This window comes from Cnephaeus nilssonii (genome assembly GCF_951640355.1).
Source record: "Cnephaeus nilssonii genome assembly, chromosome: 7".
Taxonomy (NCBI): Eukaryota; Metazoa; Chordata; class Mammalia; order Chiroptera; family Vespertilionidae; genus Cnephaeus; species Cnephaeus nilssonii.
The window spans coordinates 96523443-96545964 of record NC_137078.1 but is presented as its reverse complement, the minus strand read 5'-3'; the positions used below and the strand labels follow the sequence as shown (position 1 = coordinate 96545964).

Genomic DNA, 22522 nt, shown 5'->3' with positions numbered 1-22522 from the left:
CCTCCAAGGAGTGACAGCCAACGATGTCTCCAGACATTGCTAATGCCCCCCGGAGGGCAGAGCCACCCCCGGCTGGGAACCACTGTGCTAGGGAGCAGCTCAGCCCTGGGCAGCCCAGTGCCAGAGGCTTTCACAGGACTTGGGACTTGGTCGGGACCAGCGACGGATTTCACGTGCTGATTTTGTGGACAAGCAAAGAGGAGGTGACTTGCCCCAGGTCACACAGCACCGTGTCTCTGGACTCCCGGCTCTGCAGCATTCCCGCAGATGGGAGCACTGGTTTGGGAGTTCAGACACTTTCTCATCCCCCCAGGGTGCGAATGCCACGCCTTCCTTTTTCTGGCTTCCAGGCGGTGACGCTGACAGCCGCTGAGGGGTGGCACAGAGGGCGAGTGTGCCCTCCAGGCTCCTCCCCAGCAGCCCGGCTGCCACGTCTTCTCTCCTTCCCGGCCAAGTGTTTCCCAACACCCCGTGCAGCGAGATGCCCAGGTGTGACCCAGCAGCCTCACTTCCCCTTTCCCCTCACAGAGTTCTGTGTGCTGTGCACTGAGTGTGCGCAGCGCAGCTCCTGTTTTGGAGTGCTGTTGTGTATAGAGCGGTGCGCTGGCAACGGGCCCTCCGAGCAGGGCAAAACCCCCGACCCCTGATTTGTGGTGGTAGCTCATTTCCGTGTCATAAACGCTTCCACCGTCCAATTTCAAGCTGCCCAGTGTGGACCTGGGAAGACTGACGCACAGGTCTGGGCTGGCCCTGCGCACGGCTGCTGAGCCCCGTGTGCCAGGCTCGGTGCCCATGCTGCGGCTCTGACTGCAGCGAGGTGCCCAGTACAGTCACCCCGTTTCACAGATGAGGAAACCGAGATTCAGGGAGGTTCTGTTCCCCATATAAAAGGTCAGGCTGCTAGGGAAGTGACCGAGCCCAGGTTGGAAACTCAGTCTGAATCTGCAGGTTTGGCTAGGCCAGGCATTCAGGGCTGTTCAAGCCCCCCCACCCCCCGGAGGGCTGCCCTCAGAGGCTGGCCACCTTCCCAGATGCCCTTCAGTCCCCAGGCTCCCACTCCCTGGCTTAGCCTGGCCCACTCTGTTCCTGGCTGCTGGCTCTGGTCCCTGCTATGAGGCTGCCTGGTCACCCCCGGTCTAGGCTGCTGGGGCGGAGAGTGACTCAGCTCCGCCCCATCCCTCCTGCTGCGGAAGGAACCCCAAGGCCTGGCGGGACAGTGGCTTCCCCTCTTTTAGGAAAGGTCAGCGTACCCTCCTATGTGCGCTCACCCACAGTCACCCCCACAGACACACTTGTGCACGCTCACATTTAATAACGAGAGTGAGCATTTATGAGGCGCTGAACGTATGCCAGGCACAGTTCTGAGCAGTATTGACTCCCACAGCCGTGCTGCGACACAGGCAGTAAGGTGATTGCTCCAGTTTTACGGCCCAGGTTCAGAGCTATTAGGTAACTTTCCCGAGACCACACAGCTAACGCATGGCCTGGGACACAAACCTAGGCATGCCTCTCTTCACCACCTCCAGCAGACGTGCACACATGTCCCCCATAGACACGTATGTGTGTACACTTCACATACCTTCACACCTGTACACGCAGGTGTTGAACCTCATGGACGCACACTCACACATGCAGACAGACATGGACCCTCGTCCGGAGGACCTAGTGGTGGCTCTGCCAGGGTCTCTGCATCCAGGGCAGGACTGGGCGGGGAGGGGCTGGGAGGTGAGGAGGAGCTGGCTGGCTGGCTGGCTGGGATCCTGGTTTTTTGCATGAACTCCCTCAGCTCCCCCCTTTCTGGGGTCCCAGCCCAAGGAGCAGCACTCAGGGTTTTTCTGCCCCACTCGGAGCCTGTCTGAACTTTGCAACTTGTGGCCTTGGGGGAGGGAGGCAGCTGTGACCTTTGGGGGTTTCTGTTCTGCCGGGCCTTGGCCACCGGCAGAGGAACGTGAAAGCCCCTTCTCTGGGGGTTGAGAGGAGTGACATTTGGATGCGCCTCCTCTCCCCCCCGCCCGCCTGTCCCAGTTCAGGGCAGGGCTGGGAGTGGGCAAGTTCAGCATGAACTAGAAATCTAGAAATGCCCTCCTTCCCTTGTAAACTGGGGGAGGGGTGAGCGAGGGAGTCAGGACACAGTGGCAAGCCACCAGCTTGGGGACACTGTTCTGGGCTGGTCCTGCCCCTCCCATGGACCGGCTGTGTGATTCAGAGCAGGGAACACACCCTCTCTGGGCTACTTTAGAAGGCTCCTCCTTGTAAGAGGCGATGAGCTGGCCTCAGGATATTGAGGGCTCCTCTGGGCTCAGGTGCTGAGAGGTCACAGCCAGTGTGGGCGGGGCTGGGGGCCAGGGCTGCAGTGATTGGCCAGTCCCGGGAGGGATCAGGTATTAAGCCTCTGCTCAGAGCACACCTGGAATCTTGGCTCCTTCTGGAGCAAGGCCTTGGGGTCTCTGTTCCCTGGGAAGGGGGTCTAACGTGCCTGTGTCCCCTACCCCATAGCAAACGCTCACCCTCTGACCCTCACCTCTCTCTACCACGCTAAGATATATCTCACCAACCCTTCACTGGCCTCAGTTCTCATTTTACCCTCATCCTTGGCAGTGGGTGAAAGTGTGGCCCCTGATTTAACAAACCCTTGTATGGAACTTCCTATGTAACAGCTGCTGTTCTGAGCACTTTACCATTTACTCAGCCATTTAGTCTTCACAATAACCCTAGCAGGTAGGTTGTTATTCTCCCTTTATAGATGAAAAATGGAGGCACAGAGAGGCTAAGTCACTTGTTCAAGGTCACACAGCTCGTGAGCGATGAAGTCGTGATTTGCACCCATGCGTCTGGCTCCAGAACCCATGCTCTTGGCTGCTGGGCCGGGCCACCCTGTGCTGAGGGGTGACCTTGGGAGAGTCACTCTCCTTCTCTGGGCCCCACTTCCTAATGCCAAGTGAGGATGACCATCCTGCCCCGCCTCTGAGGGGAGAACGATTGGGGGAACAGGGCCCCCTGAGCCCTGCCCGACGAGGGCTCGCACTCCAGCAGGGCAGGCAGGTGCTAATCACAGAAACCATCGAGGGCACTTAGTGTGGAAAGAGCACGTGCTGTGGGCAGAAGCAAGTAAACGGTGAAGGGCTTGTGACACGGGGCGCAGATGGTGGTGAGAAGGAGGAAGGAGGAGGGAGGGGAGCTGGCTGGAGGCCTGACCGCTGTCCCTCCTCCCTTCCCACCCAGCCTCACCTGCCTGCTGATAAGGCCCAGGTTGCTCCTGGCTCCGAGCAGCAGCACCTGCTGACCACGGCGCCCAGCTCCAGCAGCAGCTCCCTGGAGAGCGCGGCCAGCGCTTCGCACAGGGGGACGCCCACCAGGAACCAGCCGCAGGCACCGGGCAGGGACCAGCCCAGTGGGTCTGGGGAGGCCCAGGCTGGCTCCGGGAGCTCAGGTAAGTGGCGGGGCCCCACCCGGCTTCATCCCCCCTTCGTGATTCTTCCTGGTTTCTGCCTGAGCCCCTGCCTCCTGGGCCCGAGCATCCGGCAGGGCCTGAGAAGCCCTGCACCGTAGCGTGGCTTGCCCTCCAGTGCGACACGGAGCCACCAGGCTCTTTGGGTTCTCTGAACCCCCAGTTCCCTCCCACCTTTGTCCTTGTGGGTTCTTTCACCAGGAACACCCTTCCTTCTAGACAACCCAACTGGTCCTTCGAGTCTGCTATCCAGGCAGGGAATAGCATATCTAACATAAAGTAGTATTACATATTTTTTTTATTTTGGGGGATATTTATTAAAGCTGGGGAGAGGGAAACAAGGAAGGACCTAGGATAACTGGAGAGGGACTGTTTGGGGAAGTGAGCCAGGTGAGCTGCTTTGGCTCACTGAGAAGTCAGAGAAAGGGGCCTTGTGTGCCCACGGCTACCCTGGTGGCACGCCTGGTGGGGTCCCTTAGAGTTTAGGAGACGCGTACTTGTGGGGAAAGGACAAGGGAGGGGCGGCACAGGCATGCTCCTGGGAGGCGGAGTGTATTACATGGTAATGTTATAGTATGTTATTATTATATAATATTGTTTTATAATTATGTAGTAGATTATAATATTAATATTGATTATATGGTATAGTCAAGGAAACTGAGGCCCAGAGAGTTTAAATAGCTGTTCAAGGACACACAGCTCGTAAAGGGAGAGCCGGGCACCCCCTGGGCTTGGGGGCGGGAAGCTACATGAATAGGGGATGCCTCCAGGGCTCCCCCGTGTGGCTTGTTGCCAGTTCTTCGGGCCTGAGGCCCAGGACTGGGTGTGCGTTCTGGAGGGGCATTTTGCCTGGGTTTGGTCTCTGACAGGCATCACAGTGCTCACGTGGAGGGCGCCCCTGCAGGGCCTCCCGGAAGCCTGGAGCTTCCGTGGGTGTGTTTGCTAGTCAGGTCTGCTGGCCTGCGTCTCTCCCGCTCCCCCACAGAATGGCAGTGGACGTGGTCCTTTCTAGATGCCCCCCCAGACGGTGTCTCGGGCATCTGAGGAGACTCCTTAGCCCCACTGAGCCTCAGCCTCCTCACCTCCTCCCTGCAGGGCTGCCACCCCTTCCCTACCTGTCACCCCTCTCGGGTTGCTTCCTCCCCGGGCTGCCCACATCAGCAAGGCACCCCGCTTCTGCTGCTCCTTCATGGCCTGCCCTCCTCATGTGCTGTCTTGTCAGTGCCCCCACCCCAGCCTCGGAGCTCCCGGGGGGCCACTGCGCCAGTGCCCGGAACACAGCAGGTGGCCCTGAACGTTGGTTGAATGAATGAATGAACTGCAAATGTAAACTGTTGGTCTTCATCCAACTTTTGGATTCACCTTTCCGGTCCTTAGCGATACCTCTTCCACGGCCAGCCTGGTGTGGGTTCCTCCTTGCCCCCGTGTGGGCCCCTGACCATGTCTGCCCACCCCTTCCACCCTCTGCCCCTTCGGTTCCCCTCCTGCCTCTCTGGCCTCTGCGATCCCCTTCGGTTCCTTCCACCCACCCAGCACCTCTCGCCAGTGCGGGTTAGGGTGAACCCCCGCACTGCGCCCGTTGTGGTCCCCCTATCCGCCCCCACCGTGTCTCGTTCACAGTGTGCAAAGGCCATGGTGACTTTGGGTGACATTTGGGTGCCGTGCAGACTCAGGGTGGAAATTTCCTTCTGGCCCCGTGAGTTCAGCCCTCCCTTGCCCTGGCCTATTTGGGGTTGTCCTGAGAGAGGAGCTCACAGCTCTGACCTCAGCTCGGACCCCCTGGAGTTGGGGGAGCTGGGCTGGGGAGGCCTGGAGAACAGCCAGTCAGTCCTTGCGCTCTGGGCACCACACCTGCTTGCGCTCAGCAGGTCCCCACAGTCACAGCAGCAGCTGTCACCTTTTGAGAGGCTCTTATGACTCCAATCCCTTATATTCATCTCCTGGCTTATCCATCATTCTGTCCCACGCCGACTAGTTAGGAAACTCAGATGCCCACAGGGAGTGGGTGGGAGGCGGGGTGAGCCTGTGCCCGGAAGCCCTTCCTGCCAGCTGTGTTCAGGTATGGGGGCCCTCCATGGCCAGATCGCCCACATCTGGCTCCGAGGGAAGCCATAAATCAGATTTTAAACACATAAATTCCTGAATTTTATTTCATTTATTTTTTATTTTTAATGGAACCAAAGTTTATTGGGAGAAGCCAGTCCTGGAAAAGGTGCGATTTTATTTTATTTTTAATTCCTGAATTTTAAATGTTGGCAGCCAATTCTCTTAAAAAACACGACCACCAACGGGCCCAGTGTTGTAACCGGCCTCTGGGCGGGGGGCAGGCCATGATGGCCTCCCCACTGAAGACCCCGGCTGACCACCTCTCCTCCTCTGCAGAGTCCCCCCCTGGCGGCCACGGGACCCACGTCAATGTCACCTGCATCGTGAACGTCTGCAGCAGCTCTGACCACGGCTCGCGGTGCTCCTCCCAGGCCAGCTCCACGGCGGGGAATGCGGACTGCAGCCCCTCCGGCTCCCCGAAGGACGAGCACGTCCCCTTCTCCAAGGAGGAGTGCCCTGTGCGGTCCCCGCGCGGGGCCCCCGAGACTCGGCTGCAGAGCCTGGAGGAGAAGCCCCTGAACCTGGGCGTGCCTGACGCCGGCATGAAGCCCAGTTAACCAGGCCAGCAGGGGCCGAGTCGCCGCTGAGTGAGCTGGCCTCGGGGTCTCCCTGGCCCCCACGCCCAGCACTCTGGCTCCTTCCAGACCAAGTTCCTTTAGTGGCCTCCACAACCTGGCAGGCAAGGAGGAGGCAGGGAGAGCCAGAGAACCCCTCCGGTCATGGGCATCCTTCTCCCAAGGCCGGCTGGACATGCTGGGCAGCCCGGCGGGGTCCCTGCCACTCCGAGCTGCCCCCTCGCTGGGCTGTGGCCCTGGCTTCTGAAGCCCTTGTTTCATCCCTGGGCTCTGGCTCCCCGGGAGGTTCCAGCGTCCAGAGAGGCGGTGGGGGAGGAGGGCGCTGTGGGAGTCATCCATGGGGAAGGGCCAGCCCGTCAGCCTGGATGCTGAGCCTGCAGGGGGGCCCAGAGGGGGAGGGGCTGTCATCAGCCAGACGGTTCTGTGCCGGGTGGGGACCCTGGGCTAGCTAAGGACCCTTGGGAAGCACCACCTCAAATCCTTTCCTGCTGGTTCCGCCTCTTGGACGTGGTGTGGAAATCAGACCCCCAGAGGCCCAGCAGGCAGCCTGGATGATGCCCTGCCCCGGGCAAGGCGGCAAACCTCTAACAGGAAATCCAATTTCAATATGTGGCAGTTTAAAAGCACACCAAAAAAACGTAAGCACCATGCAAACAAGCCAGCAGCACCACAAAGCCGAAGTCTCAGAGTGCCTTCTCTGCCTTTGACCTTCACTCCCCCTTACCCAGAGTGCCAGCCCCCCGCCCGCCCTCCCGCGCTGTGTGGTGTGGGCTCCCAGGCCACACCTTCTATCAGGGAATTGCAGGACCTGGAGAGCCAGCTCCTGCAGCCATGTCTCTCCTTCTACCTCAGCCTGGACCTTCTTTTTTGGACTCCCGAGGGGTGCTCCTGTTCCCTCAACCTCCTCCCGCTGCCCCTGGAGTCCCAGGCCCCCGGGGCGCCACGGGACCACTTTAGTACTGTGCCTGTCGCCATCCCAGGTGGATGTGAGATGCCGAGAGCCAGCCTGTGTGTGTGTGTGTGTGTGTGTGTGTGTGTGTGTGTGTTTGCTGTGGGTCCGTGCAGCTGATGTCGGGCTGAACGGCCTTCGTGAAGCAGCTGAAGCCAATAGTTTTGCCAGGGCATTCTTACTTGTTCAAGAGCCTGCCCACTCCCCCCAAACACACTTGTGCACTCCCTGCAGAGGGTGGAAGGAAAGGGACGGGCTCCTTGAGAAGCCATTTGAGTCTGTGGTACTTGGATCTTTGTTGAAAAAGACTTGAACTTTGCAGCTGAACTTTCAGAGAGCAGGAGAGTCCAGCCATTGCCATGGAGACACGAGAGGCTTCCCACCGTGGAATCAAGATGTGCTTACAAACTACCTGGAACCGCCAGGGTCTCTGCCCACGTTGGACCCTGCGCGGTTATGGAGCAGGTCTGCCCCCTGGTGGACAGTTCCGGGAGGCGCTCAAGCCTCCTTTCCATCCCCCCCAGCAGAGCCGGGAAGCCATGAATTAAAAAGAGACCCTTTCAGGATGTAGCCTCGGTTCCCCGGCTTGTGTTGATCCCAAGACTATGAGAGTTTGCACTGTATGCTGGACAGCATTCCTGCTTATAAATAAACCTGTTTGTTTTACACTTGCCTGCCTCTCCTGTCTGCCCTCGGTCCTTGTGCCTCTTCACCTGCTCGCCTGCCATGTGAAGGGATGAATATTTCCTGCGCTTGTAGTTCTAGGTGCTGGGATGCAGCAGCTACTAGGAGAGGCCTGCAGAAGGGGAGAAGGATCTGACACTTGGGGCGGGGGGGGGGGGGGCGGGGGGGGGCGGGGGTGGAGGGGTGCGGGTGCAGCGAGAGGGAAGGGGAGCAGTCAGGTCCTAAGGACTTCCTGCTAGGTGGGCAATGGGAAAGGGATTCTCTGAAAGCTGGAACCGGTGGGGAGATGCCGCCAGATCTGTGTTTTGGAAAGATGTCTCCAGGGGCGGGGGTGGGGGCCGGGCGGAGGGTGGCCCTCGTGGCCTCTACCAGGAGGTGGGGTGGCCCCTTTGGCTACATTGAGCGCTGGCGAGGGAGGGCAGAGGGAAAGAGACCGGCCGTAGTTCCTCTGTCCGCCCAGCTCTGCAGCCCGAGACTGCCCCCTGCAGGCCACATGCCCCGCCCCCGCCCTCAGCCTTCCAGCCGGGTTTGCCCTCAGGAAGGCACCAACAGGAGACTGGGGGTGGGAGGGGAGCGAGGCCGGGTGTATTTCCTCCTCCCCACACCCCCTTCCAGTGGTTTCTACCTGTGACCACCCTTTGCTGTGCTCTGCGGCCCCCACTCCCTCTCCGCCTCCCTGGGACGGTGTCCCCATCTGTATGCTGGGGTAGTCACAGGCGGTTCAGTGCGAGGGGACGGGAAGGAAAACCATCCCTGTGTCTCCTCTCAGCCTTCTGCTTGTGGCACTTCTGATCACCAAATGTGGTTTTCTCTCTACACAGCAAGCAGTTCAATTCCCACGCGACCTACCTGGAGATGAACCCCGACAACCCAGGGGCCCGGGCTGCCTGTCACTACTGGAGCCAATAAAGCAGAGCCAGCAGCGTTGAGTCATGTATGAGCGTTTACTCCAATACTGCCGGCAGCACGGGGGAGCAGCAGGCCATCCACAAACATCTGCTCTGCAGCCCCCATCAGCCAGCTGCTTAATCAGGGCAGGACAAGGATTACGTGGGGAAGTAGGGATTACAGGCATGGGCTGGGGCGCGACTCCATTGTTTGGGCAACAAGGTTGTTCATCTTTCCATGATATTAGGCAGTTCTTGAATGAGAAGGACCGTGTTCCAAGGTTGACTACAAGATCCAAGGTTGACTCCCCAGTCCCGGGGGCGTACAACTCCCAGCCAGGTTAGAATGTCCTTTCTTTAATCAGAACAAGGCAATCACGGTTAATAGAGCATGATTAACATTTCTTATAACGATGGTTCGTCTCCACTATTCTGTTTTTGCCCCTAACAGAGATGGTGTCAGAGCCCACAGGCTGGGGGCTCAGCCCCAAAGGGCTGTCCTCACTTCAGAGGCCAGTCCCAGTCCCGGCTGCACCTGTGCTCCTGCCCATCACCTATAACCCACAGGCTCCACGACCCCCTTCTTGGGTTTGGTCAACTTGCTAGAGCGGCTCCCAGAACTCAGGAAAACAGTTTCCTCACTCGATTACCAGTTATTACCAAGGACACAACCCAGACTCAGGAACAGCCAGAGGGAAGAGATGGTGGGCAAGGTTTCTGTGGGAAGACACCGAGGAGGTAGGTTCGGGCTGGGGGGGAGGGGCGGGGGGTGTCCATGTTCTCTCCGGTGCACCACCCTCCCAGCACCTACATGGAGTCAGTAACTGGGGAGCTCTCATCCTTTTGGGGTTTTTTTGAGGCGTCATTACACAGGCACGATTGATGACATCATTGGCCATTGGTGATGGGTTCCAACTCCAGCTGCTCTCTCTCACCCAGAGGTAGGGGGATGGTTGGCTGAAAGTTCCAACCTTGAATCATGTGGCTGGTTTCCTTGGCAACCAGTCCCCATCCTTAAGGGCTTCGGAAAGTCACCCAGTAACATAAAGTCCGCAGTGATGGGAAGGGCCTTGATGGGAATAACAGACACTGGTTTCCCCGCTGTGGCTCTGGAGCTCTTCCAGAATATGAGGACACAGAACAAAGATGGGGCCCTGGCTGGTTAGAGCGTCGGCCCGAGGACTGAAGGGTTCCAGGTCTGATTCCACGTCAAGAGCAGGTACCTTGGTTGCAGGCTCCATCCCGGGGCGAGTGCGGGGAGGCAAACAATCTCTGTCTTTCCCCCTCCCTTCCACTCTCTCTAAAAATCAATGGGAAAAAAGAATATCCTTGGGCGAGGATTAACAAAACAAAACAAAACAAATATTAGATCAAAATATGAGTGATAAGACACTCCCAGTGAGGTGACCGTACTTATACAGCATACCTCAGAGCCACTGCAGGTTGCTTCCAGACCACTGCAGTAAAGCGAGTCGTCATATTGTTGCTGGTGGAGGGTCTTGATTTCAATTTATAAAAAATGCAACATCCATGCCGAAACCGGTTTGGCTCAGTGAATAGAGCGTTGGCCTGCGGACTGAAGGGTCCCAGGTTCGATTCCGGTCAAGGGCATGTACCTCGGTTGCGGGCACGTCCCCAGTAGGGGGTGTGCAAGAGGCAGCTGATCGATGTTTCTCTCTCATAGATGTTTCTAACTCTCTATCCCTCTCTCTTCCTCTCTGTAAAAAATCAATAAAATATATTTAAAAAATGACAACAGCCAACACAACAATACCCGTCCCGGGTGAATGAATAAAGAAATTACACCTATTTAAAAAAAAAAAAAAAAGCAACATCCAGAAGCACAGTGGGGAGGAGCGCAATAGGACGAGGTGTGCCTGCATACACCGCAATACCACACGGGGTCAATTTGAAGCAACCGAAGACGGCCACTTGTCTGTTGGGGTGACCAGTCAAATGGGCCCGGTGAGCCCCTCCTGCCTCTTTCTTTCCTTGAGCTATCCAGGAGCAAGTGGTGTCTCTAAGGCAGGGCCAGCGTGGGTGGGGAGCGAGCAGCATGTTTATTCCTCTTTACCTAGTTTTCGTTCACTCGTTGTCAAGATGGAGCACAGTAGTGGATGGACTAGCACAGGGCTCTCACATCTCACCTGCCCAGGGGTGAGCCCTGGCTCTACCACTTCCTGTCTGTGTGACCTCAGGCTGGTTAATGAACTTCTCTGTGCCTCACTCTCCTTATCAGTGAAAATGGGATTAAAATAGTACCTCCCTTAGAGTAAGGGATCACATGAATTACTACATGTAAAATGCTTGGAACACTGCCTGGCACATAGCAAGTGCTCAATAAATATTAGTTGTTATTTTGTGTGTGTGTGTGCTGAGGGTGCAACAGAGTTCAGGACAGACCAGGTCGCTGCTGAAGCTGACACGCGAGGAGGGGCTATGAATAGAAATACCTGTAGGCTATGCCAGGGGGTGGTAAGTGCTCAGAAGGAAAATAAAGTAACATAAGGCAGTGGTCGGCAAACTCATTAGTCAACAGAGCTAAATATCAACAGTACGACGATTGAAATTGCTTTTGAGAGCCAAATTTTTAAAACTTAAACTATATAGGTAGGTACATTGTTATTAACTTAATTAGGGTCCGTGGTATTTTGTGGAAGAGCCACACTCAAGGGGCCAAAGAGCCGCATGTGGCTCGCGAGCCGCGGTTTGCCGACCACTGACATGAGGGGACAGAGAAGGGTGGAGGGGCTGCTAGTTTGCAAGGTGAGTTGATGAAGGCTTTTCTGAGGAGCTGGCCTCTGCACGGCCTTGGGGAAGGGAGGGCTGGCCACCCTTGGGACCTGGGGGTAAGACAGAACTCGAGGTTGGGGAGGGTGGCGTCAGAAGCCACGGCAAGGGTGGAGGGCACGGCTTCATTTTCAGCACGATGGGAGGAGTCCCAGCCCCGGAGTGTGAGAAGACCTGTGGCTTTGCCAGTCTGAGTTGGGAAATTGAACTCCAGTTATTTTATCTGCATAATTGCCCTGAGAGATAGGGAAGTACCCATTATCCCCGCTCTGCAGAGGAGGAATCGTAGGGGAGGGCTGGCTGGGCTTGATACTTATCGAAGGAGTCAAGTAGGATGAGCAATCTGGTTACTATGGGGGACTCTTGATAACCAGCTCCATAGAATTTCACAAGCAAGTCAAAGGGGACTTCTCTTTCATTTTAAATTAATTATTTTTATTGGCTTCAGAGAGGAAGGGAGGGGGAGAGAGAGGTAGAAACATCAATGATGAGAGCGAATCATCGATCGGCTGCCTCCTGCACGCCCCCTACTGGGGATCGAGCCACAACCCATGCATGTGCCCTTGACCTGGAATCCAACCGTGACCTCCTGGTTCATAGGTTGAAGCTCAATCACTGAGCCACGCCAGCCCGGCTTGAGGAATAATTTACAGAAAAAAACAATTTGCCAATTTTAAGTGAACACTTCAAGGAATTTTGAGAACGGTGGACACAACAATCCAGATCTGGACCAGTTCCATCATTCCGAAAAGTTCCCTCATGCCCCTGCCTCAGCAATCCCCTCCCACCACCTCTGACCATTGGCCACCACTGATGTGCTGGTGCCATTCTAGTTTGGTCTCTTCTAGAATGTCATAGAAATGGAATCATTACAGTATGTCATTTTTTGTGGTCTGGCTCCCCCCCTCCCCTGCCACACACACACACACGCACACACGCGCACGCGCGCACACACACACACACACACACACACACACACACAGCTAATACTTTGAGGTTCCTCCAAGCTGGTGCCTGCATCAGTACTTTGTTCCTTTTCATTGCTGAGTAGTATTCCACGGTGTGGGTAAATTGTTATCTGTTTATGCCTTCTCCTGTTGATGGACATTTTGATTACTTCCAGTTTTGGGCTATCCTATATAATAAAGCAGTAATATGCAAATTAACCATCACACCATCACAAGATGGCTGTGCCCACAGTGGAGGCAGGGTTCCTGTAACAAGCAAGCAGAAGGGACCTGAGGCTGTGTGGAGCCGGGCCGGGGTGGGGGACCAGCGGGGCTTGACTGGGGACCTCAGGCCATGCCCCCCGTCCTGGCACCGGGCCAGGGGACCTGAGGGTTCACCGGGGGACCTGAAGCTGCAACCCCACCAAGCGGGGTTTGACGGGGGACCTGAGGCTGTGCCCCCTGCCCAGCAGGGCTTGATGGGGGGGCTGGCCAGGTCTTGATCTCCCCCAATGGGAGTGGGACCAGCTGGGTCTGGATCTCCCCCAATGGGGGTGGGGCCGGCCGGGTCTGGGTCTTGTGTGATTTTGAGGCACACTTGGGTGGGCGGGGACTTGACTCTGGGTCCCACAGCACGCCCCAGACTCTGACAGGAGGAAGATTTTCATATACATTTTACTAATTTTCTTCCATCTCTAACACTTCTATTATAGAGAAAGAGCAAATAGCAATATTAAAATATTTCCTCTAATTAATTCCCTTTTAATGTGCATGAATTTCGTGCACCGGGCCACTAGTTATGAATAAAGCTGCTATGAACACCTGTGTATAAGTCTGTGCATGCATGTGCTTTCATTTCTCTTGGTTAAATACCTGGTGTGGGATTGCTGTGTGATAAATGTACTAGCATGTTTAGATTGATAAGAAACTGAGGGCACAGACACTTTAAGTAATACTGGTTGAATGAATGGTGCCCTGGCACCTGCATTTTTAAAAAATGTTTTTATTGATTTCAGAGAGAGGAAGGGAGAGGGAGAGAGAGATAGAAACATCAATGATGAAAGAGAATCATCAATCGGCTGCATCCTGCACGCCCCCTACTGGGGATCGAGCGCACACCCAGGCATGTGCCCTGACTGGGAGTAGAACAGTGATCTGGTTCACGGGTCGATGCTCAACCACTGAGCACGCCGGCCGGGCCGGCACCTGCATTTTAAATAAACTCCTCCGGTACAGCCAGGTGTTGGCTCCCCTCCTTCTGCTTTTCATCTGTGGAGTCCAGGGATTTTACACCCAAACCTCAGCCCTGAGGGGACCCAGTGTTGAGGTTCTGATAGGTGGATGCCACTTCAGAGGAATGCCTCAGCCCATGAGCTTAGCATTATGATGGCTGGTATTTATTTGGTAAATATACTATTGCCACCTGGCCGTCCTGTGGCCTGCATTTCCTGACTTTTTATGAGCCTGTAGTGTTCTTCCTGTTCTTCTGGGGACGATGCAAAATGAAGTGTCCATTTGCTCATTCATTCATTTTAGCACCTTTATTGAGTCTTGTCTGTGCTAGGCAATGTCTAGGTGAAGAAACCTCTGTGAAAAGAAAATCTCTGCTTTCAGCGAATGTTCAGGATGGGGAAGGATACCATGTAAGAGCAAATAAATAAGATAATCTCAGGTAGCATTGCATTCTGTGAGGAAATACAATAGGGTAGCAGATGAGGGGACCTTAAGGTAGGGTAACAGGGAAATCCTCTTGGAGTGGGAACTTTTAAAAAAATATATTTTTATTGACTTCAGAGAGGAAGGGAGAGGGAGAGAGAGAGATAGAAACATCAATGATATAAGAGAGAATCATTGATTGGCTGCCTCCTGCACACCCCCTACAGGGGATTGAGCCCGCAACTGGGCATGTGCCCTTGACCAGAATCGAACCCGGGACCCTTTAGTCCGCAGCTCTATCCACTGAGCCAAACCGGCTAGGGTGGAGTGGGAACATTTGAAGCAAGAGGATTCAGCTTTCTAGCTGCTCTGGAGCCATATAAGTTTATTGAGCACTTGAAATGTGGCCAGTTAGAACTCAGGTGTGATTTAAGTGTAAAATACACACTAGATTTCAAAGCTTACTATAAAAACCCCTATGGTATCTCACTGATATTTTTTCTGTTAGATACAGGTTGAGATAATAATATTTCAGGACATATTGGATTAAATAAAGTGCATTATCCATTTCACTTTTCTTTTTAAAAAATGTGCCAACTCAGTACATTTAAAAGTGCTATGTGGTTTGCATTATCTTTCTATTGGGCAGCAGTGGTCCGGGGGTGGGGGTGGGGGTGGGGGGGTGGAGGGAGAGCACCCCAAGTGGTGAGAACGGCAAAGGAAAGGTGAGGCGGCACTGGAGGATGCTGTGGCCGAGTGGGCCAGGGAGAGAGGGGCCGAAACAGGAATGGGCCAAAGCCAACAGGATTTTGGTGTCAACTCAAGTGAAGAAGTGGGTTTTACGTCTAATGGGGGAAGCCGTTTTAGGCAGGGAAGCGGCGTGGTCTGAATTAGGTTTTAACAGACCCCTGAGGCTGCTCAGCAGAGATCTGTCTGGGTGGGTGAGATGGCAGAAGGAAGAACCCTGGGTTTCCCTACGGTCTGCGCCAGATTCCCTTGTGGCCCGCGCTGCGCTGCAGGAGCGGCCGCTCCCGCCAGGGGGCGCCTCCTCGATGACTCGGCGCTCGGCTGCCCAGGCGCCGGCGCGTCGGCCGCTCGATTGGTCGGGTCTGGGCGGGCCGGAGCGCCGCCTCAGCGCCATTGAGGAGCGGCGGGGAGGAAGCAGCGCGCAGTGCCGAGCTCGGGCGGGCGCCGGGACCCCGACAGGTACGGGCCGAGGCGGGGAGGCGCCGGGCTGAGCGGGGGCCGCGGGGCGGGCGTGGGCTGGCGGTCGGCCGCTCCGGCTTCGCTACAGACCTGGGGGTCGGGGTCCGCCCGCGGGGAGCGCGGCGCCCGGAGCCGGGACCCGGCGTCCGGCCCTCAGACGGTCGGAAATCCTCCGGGAGCCCTGGAGCCTCCGACGGCGCGGAGCTGCCGCCCTCGCGGGGACCTTTGCGTCCGAGTCCCCGCAGGCACCGTCGCCTGGGGCTCGGGCTGCCTGAGCCTCCTGGGACCCCGGCGTCCGGGCGCTGGGGGAGTCCGAGCCCCCGCCGGACCCGGCACCCGCTCCGGGGTCCCGGCACCTGCCACCCCGGAACTGGGGCGGTGTCAGCCCACCTCTTCTCCCCTGACCCTCGGTCTCCGTGCGGGACCCCAGTGTGCGAGCCCCTCCATCTGACACCCAGGGATGGGGCGCCAGTCAGTTCTCCAGGGGGTCCTGACCACCCCCCTCACCAGCCTTCTGGGGTCACGCTCTGCAGGTGGGACCTCAGGCCTCCAATCTGCCGTCGCGCCTCGCCTCCCGGGGTCACGCCCTGGTTGAGCCCCACCTCCCAGGTATGGGGTCCCCGGCGCCGGACCCGCCAGGCTTTCTCCGGGAGGTGGGGTCCCTGCTCCGTAGAGCAGCGCGTAGGGTGGTGAGCGCAGAGGGGGCGGCCGGAGGGCTGTGGGAGCCTCGCCTTGGGGACCCCGGGCCTTGGCATCCGCCCCCCTGTCACCCCCGATCCCGAGCTTCCCGGGGGCGGGTTGCACCGAGCTCGGCCGCTGCTGGGTGGGGCGCCGGGGTCCAGCTGCCAGCCCTTCCTACCCCGGCTCCCGCCGCCCCTCGAGGGAGTGGCCTGGCTCAAGGTCACTGCCGGGCGCCTCGTCTGCCCGTGGGCGCCGCGCTGATCCCCCGGGGTCACCTGCCCCACCGATTCGGGGAGGCCCGCCGGGGGTTAGCGCTCGGCAGCTGCCTAGAATCCGTGAGGGACCTGAGTGTAAACACTTGGGGTGCGGGCCAGGCTGGCGGCCCGGCCTGACACCGGACTCCGGACGGGAATGCGCGAAGTGGCCTCCCGCCTGGGCTGGATGCTTCGCCGAGCTGATCATGCTCCCTGGCCTGGGGCTCAGGGTACTGACCAGGGCATTTGACAGGGCGCCTTGCCCCATCTTTCAATCCGTGCTTTGCATTCTTGCACCTTCAGGGTGGAAGTCGGGGAGGGCCCGGTCTTGTGTACGAGCCCACAGGGGTGTCCGTTTACCGGGAGAGCGTTTGTCGTTGGTACTTGAGAGTTTGTTGGCAGGTAGGGCCGACCTCAGTGGAAGGAACTCCAAAAATAAAGAGTACTCGGACTCTGGCGCTTTGCCTAAGTGTGTTTGGAGCCCGCACAAATCAGACTAGGCTAGTCAGGTTCACATTTTGTTTTCTCGGATTTGCTTGTTTAAAGTTAAAATAAAGAAATGTTTCTTTTACTCGGACCGTTAAACATTTCTTATTTTAAAAGCATGTCCTCGGGTGAGGATTAAAAAAAAACACACTCTGAAAAACCTGTTCTTTAAGTGAATGCATCCAGTAATCTTTAGCAGATTCCCCGTTTTACACAAAATGTAGCTTTAAAAAGAAATCTTTGGAAGGAAATTAGTACTTCACCAAATGCCATTTATTTACTTGTTAATTTGTACTGTCATTGTTGACAAACAGAAGTTAGGCTTGTGTGGAAGTGCAAGACGATGCTGACAAGTCTTTCCGGAGGTTAACTCTTCCAGGGCCTTGTTTTGGGGCTCTGTTGGGTGTGGCAGCCCTTCCGTTGGGATCAGTGTATCTTCTGGCTCGAAGATGAATCGCTGGAGGAGGGGCAGAGTGCTTGGAAAGGATCCCGAAAGGGCTGGCTCCCAGTGGGATGCCTGCCATAGCAAATCCGGTGTCCCGCGATTTGGAACTCACAGTTCTCATTGGGACCTGCTAGTTGAGCGATCTGGGGACCCGTTTAAACGGTGTCGCAAGTTCCCAAATATTAACTTCTTTAAAAAACCGATTTCAGAGAGGAAGGGAGAGGGAGAGAGAAATAGAAACATCAATGATGAGAATCATTGATTGGCTGCATGCCCCCTGCTAGGGGGTGAGGCTGCCACCCGGGCATGTGCTCTGACCGGGAATCGAACCATGACCTGGTTCATAGGTCAGTGATCAACCACTGAGCCATGCCGGTCTGGCTTGAATATTAACATTTTGTAATACTAAAAATCTATATGTACTTTTGTAATACTAATAAATACCTGCTATTATTAATAATGATAGGCAGTAGTGATTTAGTGCTGAAGGTAAATACTGTAGCCAGAACCAGATGTTCTCTGGGGTGTGTAATTACTGACTAAGATAGTTCATTGTATCAGCATCAGGCCCCAGTAATGTATCTTCAGGACATTTAAGAACTGTGAATAACGACTGCCTTCTCCCTTCCTTTTATATTATTTTACAAAAGATCCCAATGAACAAATTGGCAAAATTGAATTAGGGGAGCCTTAAAGAGGGTCACTGCAGAATAAGAAGTTCATTGATACAGTCTCTTAGTGCAATTTTGCTTTAATCTAAAACAGGATTTCAGTCTCAGCACTGTTGACATTCTGGCTAGATAATTCTTTGCTGTGGGGTGTTACGTACGCATTGTAGGATGTTTAACAGCATCCATGGTTTCTACCCACAAGGTATCAGTAGCACTTCCCACTCTTCACAATCAAAAATGTCTCTAGACATTGCCAAATCATACCTGGAGGAGAACCTTTGGTCAGGACAGTCTAGTCCCAAGGTGAGTCACTAAAAGCAAGCAGTTCAATGATGGGTTACACTGAAAAGACATGCAACTTTGCGTTGTAGGTGATATTTGGTAAATTTCTAAGTGACTATTCCTTGCAGCTGCATCAGAATGTCGATGTGTTGGTTTGGTCCTCCATTTACTAATGGGGCATCTTACAGTGCTTCTCACCCCGTGTTTTCTTAAACCTGTGCTTTGCGTTCCTCCACCTTTAGGTAGAATAGGAAAAATCAGCTTAACAAATCATCTGGTTTTTCTGTTGATTTCCTTTTTTTCTTTTCTTTCAGATTCCTCTGTGATCATGAGAGAGAGAAATGAAGAATGATCCGTGATTTTTAAACACCTTGTCTTGGGGATCTAGTCATGTTGGAAGGGCTTGTAGCCTGGGTTCTCAATACCTATCTGGGGAAATACGTCAATAACCTGAACACTGACCAGCTCTCTGTTGCGCTTCTGAAAGGTGAGTGCATGTATCCCTTTTTGGTAAAGAATTGCCTTTGCAGACGGCACTTCTTTCTATGTTCTCTTTGCTGGATTGAGAATGATAAAACATGGTGCTCAGATGGCTTTTTTATTAGATATGTGTAAAAGGAAATTTTTCCTCCCATATGACACTGATTATTATTGTAGGGTAACTTAAACATGTAGCTGTATTGCTGTAGATTTTAGGGAGTTATTAATTTTTTTAAAAACTATACTACTGGTGGCTGTGCTTTACCCCAGTTAACGTTTTAGCCTCATGACGGGTTATGGAGGCAGCCATGATGTACTGATAGTGGCATTGGCTTTGGCTTTAAATCCCGCTGTGTTACTTGTTAGCTATAGAAACAAGTCATTGAAATTTGGAGCCTCAGTTTCTTTAGAAAACGAGGCTGACACATTCTCCAGGGTTGCTGTGAAGATCAGATGGAGAGACAGTTGAAGCTCCTCTGCTGGCGTGTCATAGACACCCGGTCAAGGTTTTCCATTATGTTCCCTTGAGGTGTCCCAGAACTTACTGAGGGTCTTGTCTTGCTTAGTAGTCGAGTCCCGAAAGCTTGAGACATTATAGCCTGTATAGGTCTCTACTCGGTAAATGCAGTCCCGTGGTTTGGTGGGGGGATTGGAAAACTGCTTTTTTTTCTCCTTCTCCATGTTTTAATTTAAGTTCTCTTTGCTCATCTCAAAATGTAACCCTTTACTAAATCCCGAGAAAGGAGATAAAGTCAGTCCGCAAGCATGTGGGATCCTAGAGCGTGGACAGGAGGCCTCCAGTACGGTCAGACCTCAGCTTCCTGGAGCGTGACTTTTGGCAAGTGGGTCAGGACAGGTAGTGGCGATAGCAGTGATGCAGATGATGGTGCAGTCTGAGCATAGGGTGCCAGTCAGTGGGTGCCCTTCCCCAGAGGTGCTGCTTTCCGGGTCTTTCTGACCCATCCACACCGGTGAAAGGATTGTGGCAGCCATAGGCTGTGGGGAGCTATCACGGTCACACCTCCACTTCCTTCCCGTCATTGGAAACACAAACGGTTCTTTCCCAATCCCCTCCTGCTGCTTGTCCTCCCATCATTGGAAGGAGCTGCTGAAATGCAAAGTGAAAGTGACCAGCCTGTCCGGGAAGAGGCTATGTTCAAAGTTCAGTAGTCGTGCCACCTTCACCTCTTTGGCCACGTACTGAAGTTCTCATCCACGCTGTGAAGCTCACCAAGTTGTAAGGGCAGGTACAGGGCCTGGAAAGAGCACGGCACACTGGCCTTCTGATAACAGAGCTGGCTCTCAGCGGGGACAGTGAGAGGATGTTTGCCGAAGAAATGAATAAATAGAAATTTGTGTGGCATATGATGTATCATGGAATCTATACTAATAACAGATTTCTAATCAGCAGTTTCAGACAGAATATATCTTGTAACAACTGTGTATCTCTCTGATGCTTTAAACTGCTTTTCTATACTTACTTTCTTTAAAAAATATTCTCTATGGCTTTTAACGAACCTGTGGAGTCTGAGGAATATTTCCCTGAAAAATTGAAAGTTGCTTTTTCTTTCATTACCTCTGTTAGTATGCTGCCCATCCTTATGGATCCAAGCACACCCAGTGCTTGGCGGAGAGTGTTGGGGTGTCACAGGGTACTGAGAAGGGCTTTGTAAAGAAGTTGAGGGTTTTTGTTGATCTTGAAGACACAGTTATAGTTTTGCAGTGTTTAGGGGTGGAGGACACTAGATGTTATTTTAATCTGTCTGCCCATATTTACTGTCTGCATGGAGACTGAAGTAGTGGTCAAAAGTATGGATTTTATAGTCAGACTGGGTTTGAATTCCAGTTCCTCCATTTACTAGTAACTCGGGCAAGTTACTAAAATTCTTCATGTTTCAGTTTCACTTTCTTTAAGCTGGAGATAATAGTAACCATCTCATAAGGTTCTGAGGGCTAAACACATTAACCTAAGTCAACGGTTCTTGGCATATAGTGAACCCCCTCAACGGGTTATCATCATCCACCATCATGATCATTAATATAGGATTGGCTGGTGGGTTGGACTTGAAAGGCGAATTGTGCATACATGTTAGAAGCAATAAAAATGCAAAGTTAGCATATGAGTGGTTGAAGGACAGAGGTAGCATTGTGTAAGATTTCACTCATTCAGTCATTCAACAAACATTCGATGAACACCTGCCTTGGGTACGGCTCTGTGTTATGGAATGATACAGAAAGGGGAGACAGTAGAAGATACTAAGAGCTCAGGCGTAGGAGCTAACCCTGGTTTCACCATTTGAAAGCTGTTTGTGACTAAGTTACTTAAGCCTCTCCTTCACCCCCTCTTCCTCTTGCCACCTGAGATCAACAGATCTGGTATGAACTCTAGCACTACCCCTACGGGGTCTGTGGGTTTTAAGCAAGCTGCTTGTCCTCTAAGCTTCATTTTTCTTGTCTCAAAAATGGAGCAGGCCTAGCTGATTTGACTCAGTGAATGGAGCATCGGCCTGTGGACTGAAGGGTCCCGGGTTCGATTCCAGTCAAGGGCTCGTGCCTGGGTTGTGGGCTTGGTCCCCAGTTGGGGCGTGCAGGAGGCAGCCAATCAATGATTTTCTGTCATCATTGATGTTTCTATCTCTCCCTCCCTCTCTGAAATCAATAAACATATTTAAAAAATGGAGCAGATAATAGTATTTCCTCATACCATTGTGAGGATTAAATGAGATCATGCATATGGCACATAGTGAGTCCTCACTAAATGATGGCTGTTACTACTACTCCAAAAACGACTGTTACTTATCCACCTCCATCTCTAGTCCTTGTCCTTGGAGAGCTCGCTGATAATCTGTTGGGGAGACAGAAGTTACTTGGTAATCCAAGGGGGTATATATTACATTGTTATTACTAGACGTCTAGGCATAATGCAATGGGGTACAAAGCAGGGGAGCCGTTCCTCCTGTCTGTGGGGCTCTGGGAAAGCTGGTATATGGAGGTAGCTTTAGAGTGGATCTTAGCAGGGTTTTGATAGGGATGTGGGTGGGTCACCAGGCTCCAAGGAGAGTGAAGCGTGTGAGTGGAGGCAGAAGGCTGAAAGCTTGCAGGGTGAAAACTTGCAGGGCATGTTTGGAGCCAGAAGGTAGTGGCTGCCAGTGCCATGCCAAGGAGTCTGAACTTTGGGCTGTGGGCAGATCTGTGTATCTGTAACCCAAAACTTAGATTCCCCTCCTTTTTCTTTCTATAAGCTCTGAATCTCAAATTGGCCCCGATTAATGACCTAGAGCCGAGGGAAGAGGATTCAGTAGTCATTAGCAATTACTGAGAAATGATCCATCTCTAAACTCACCCCAGTTCTAGTGACTAGATTTGCTGCTAATCTGAGATGAGACCTTTTTGGATGAGAGAGACATCCATGAATATGCCTGCATATTATTTACCTGTAAATAAATGAACATCATTATCATTTATAAAGTACTTGCCTACACTTGGAGGGACCTCTTCCAGCAGGGTCGGCTGTGGGTGCCTGTTTGAGTGAGTGGGGAAGCAGGAGGCCTTTGGTCTTGAACCACGCATGGCTGCTGCGGTTTTGCCTTGGTCCTCAGTTCTTCTCACCCTTCCTTCTGTTTCCGCTCCTTTCCAGGTCACCCCCTTCATTCTCTGGGCTGCAGCTTCTTTAATTTTTCATGGTGTGGATTGCCTACCATTTGTTCCACTTCTCCAGGCTATACAGCAGCCAAGGAAACGTAGGGCCGTCAGCCTCGTTTGGGTATTGACAAATAGGGCAAATGATTCAGATTGCAAATGTTGCTCTTCAAAAGAAGAAACTACATGCTTTCCTCCCTTTAAGTCACTTTCAACTGATAAGGAACATGTTTGATGATATTTTTCCCCCCTTAAGATTATTTTCTCCCCAAATGTGGAAATACGGTTTGTCCGGGCTCTCTGGGGTTATTAACTGCTCCTTTTGGTTAGTCTTAA

At 53.6% G+C, this 22522-nt stretch overlaps 2 protein-coding genes across 6 annotated transcripts in view; both read left to right on the top strand.

Annotated features, from left to right (window-relative positions):
* Positions 1–7750, top strand: part of TNFRSF1B (TNF receptor superfamily member 1B) — a 31031-nt gene extending 23281 nt beyond the window's left edge. The window contains exons 9-10 of the mRNA XM_079777755.1: positions 3223–3430; positions 5831–7750. Of these exons, the coding sequence (XP_079633881.1) occupies positions 3223–3430; positions 5831–6111 (489 nt within the window). The 3' untranslated portion in view covers positions 6112–7750. The remainder of the gene's footprint in view (positions 1–3222; positions 3431–5830) is intronic.
* Positions 7751–15172: 7422 nt separating this feature from the next.
* The window catches only part of VPS13D (vacuolar protein sorting 13 homolog D), a 224219-nt gene continuing 216869 nt past the window's right edge, over positions 15173–22522 (top strand). For 3 of the 5 annotated variants that reach the window (XM_079777542.1, XM_079777539.1, XM_079777543.1), the window contains exons 1-2: positions 15173–15248; positions 18382–18554. In XM_079777542.1, coding sequence (XP_079633668.1) covers positions 18458–18554 — 97 coding nt within the window. In that variant the 5' untranslated portion in view covers positions 15173–15248; positions 18382–18457. Of the gene's footprint in view, positions 15249–15781; positions 15858–16393; positions 16414–18381; positions 18555–22522 lie in introns of those variants that run through there. The other 2 variants (XM_079777540.1, XM_079777541.1) reach the window with 2 other exon arrangements.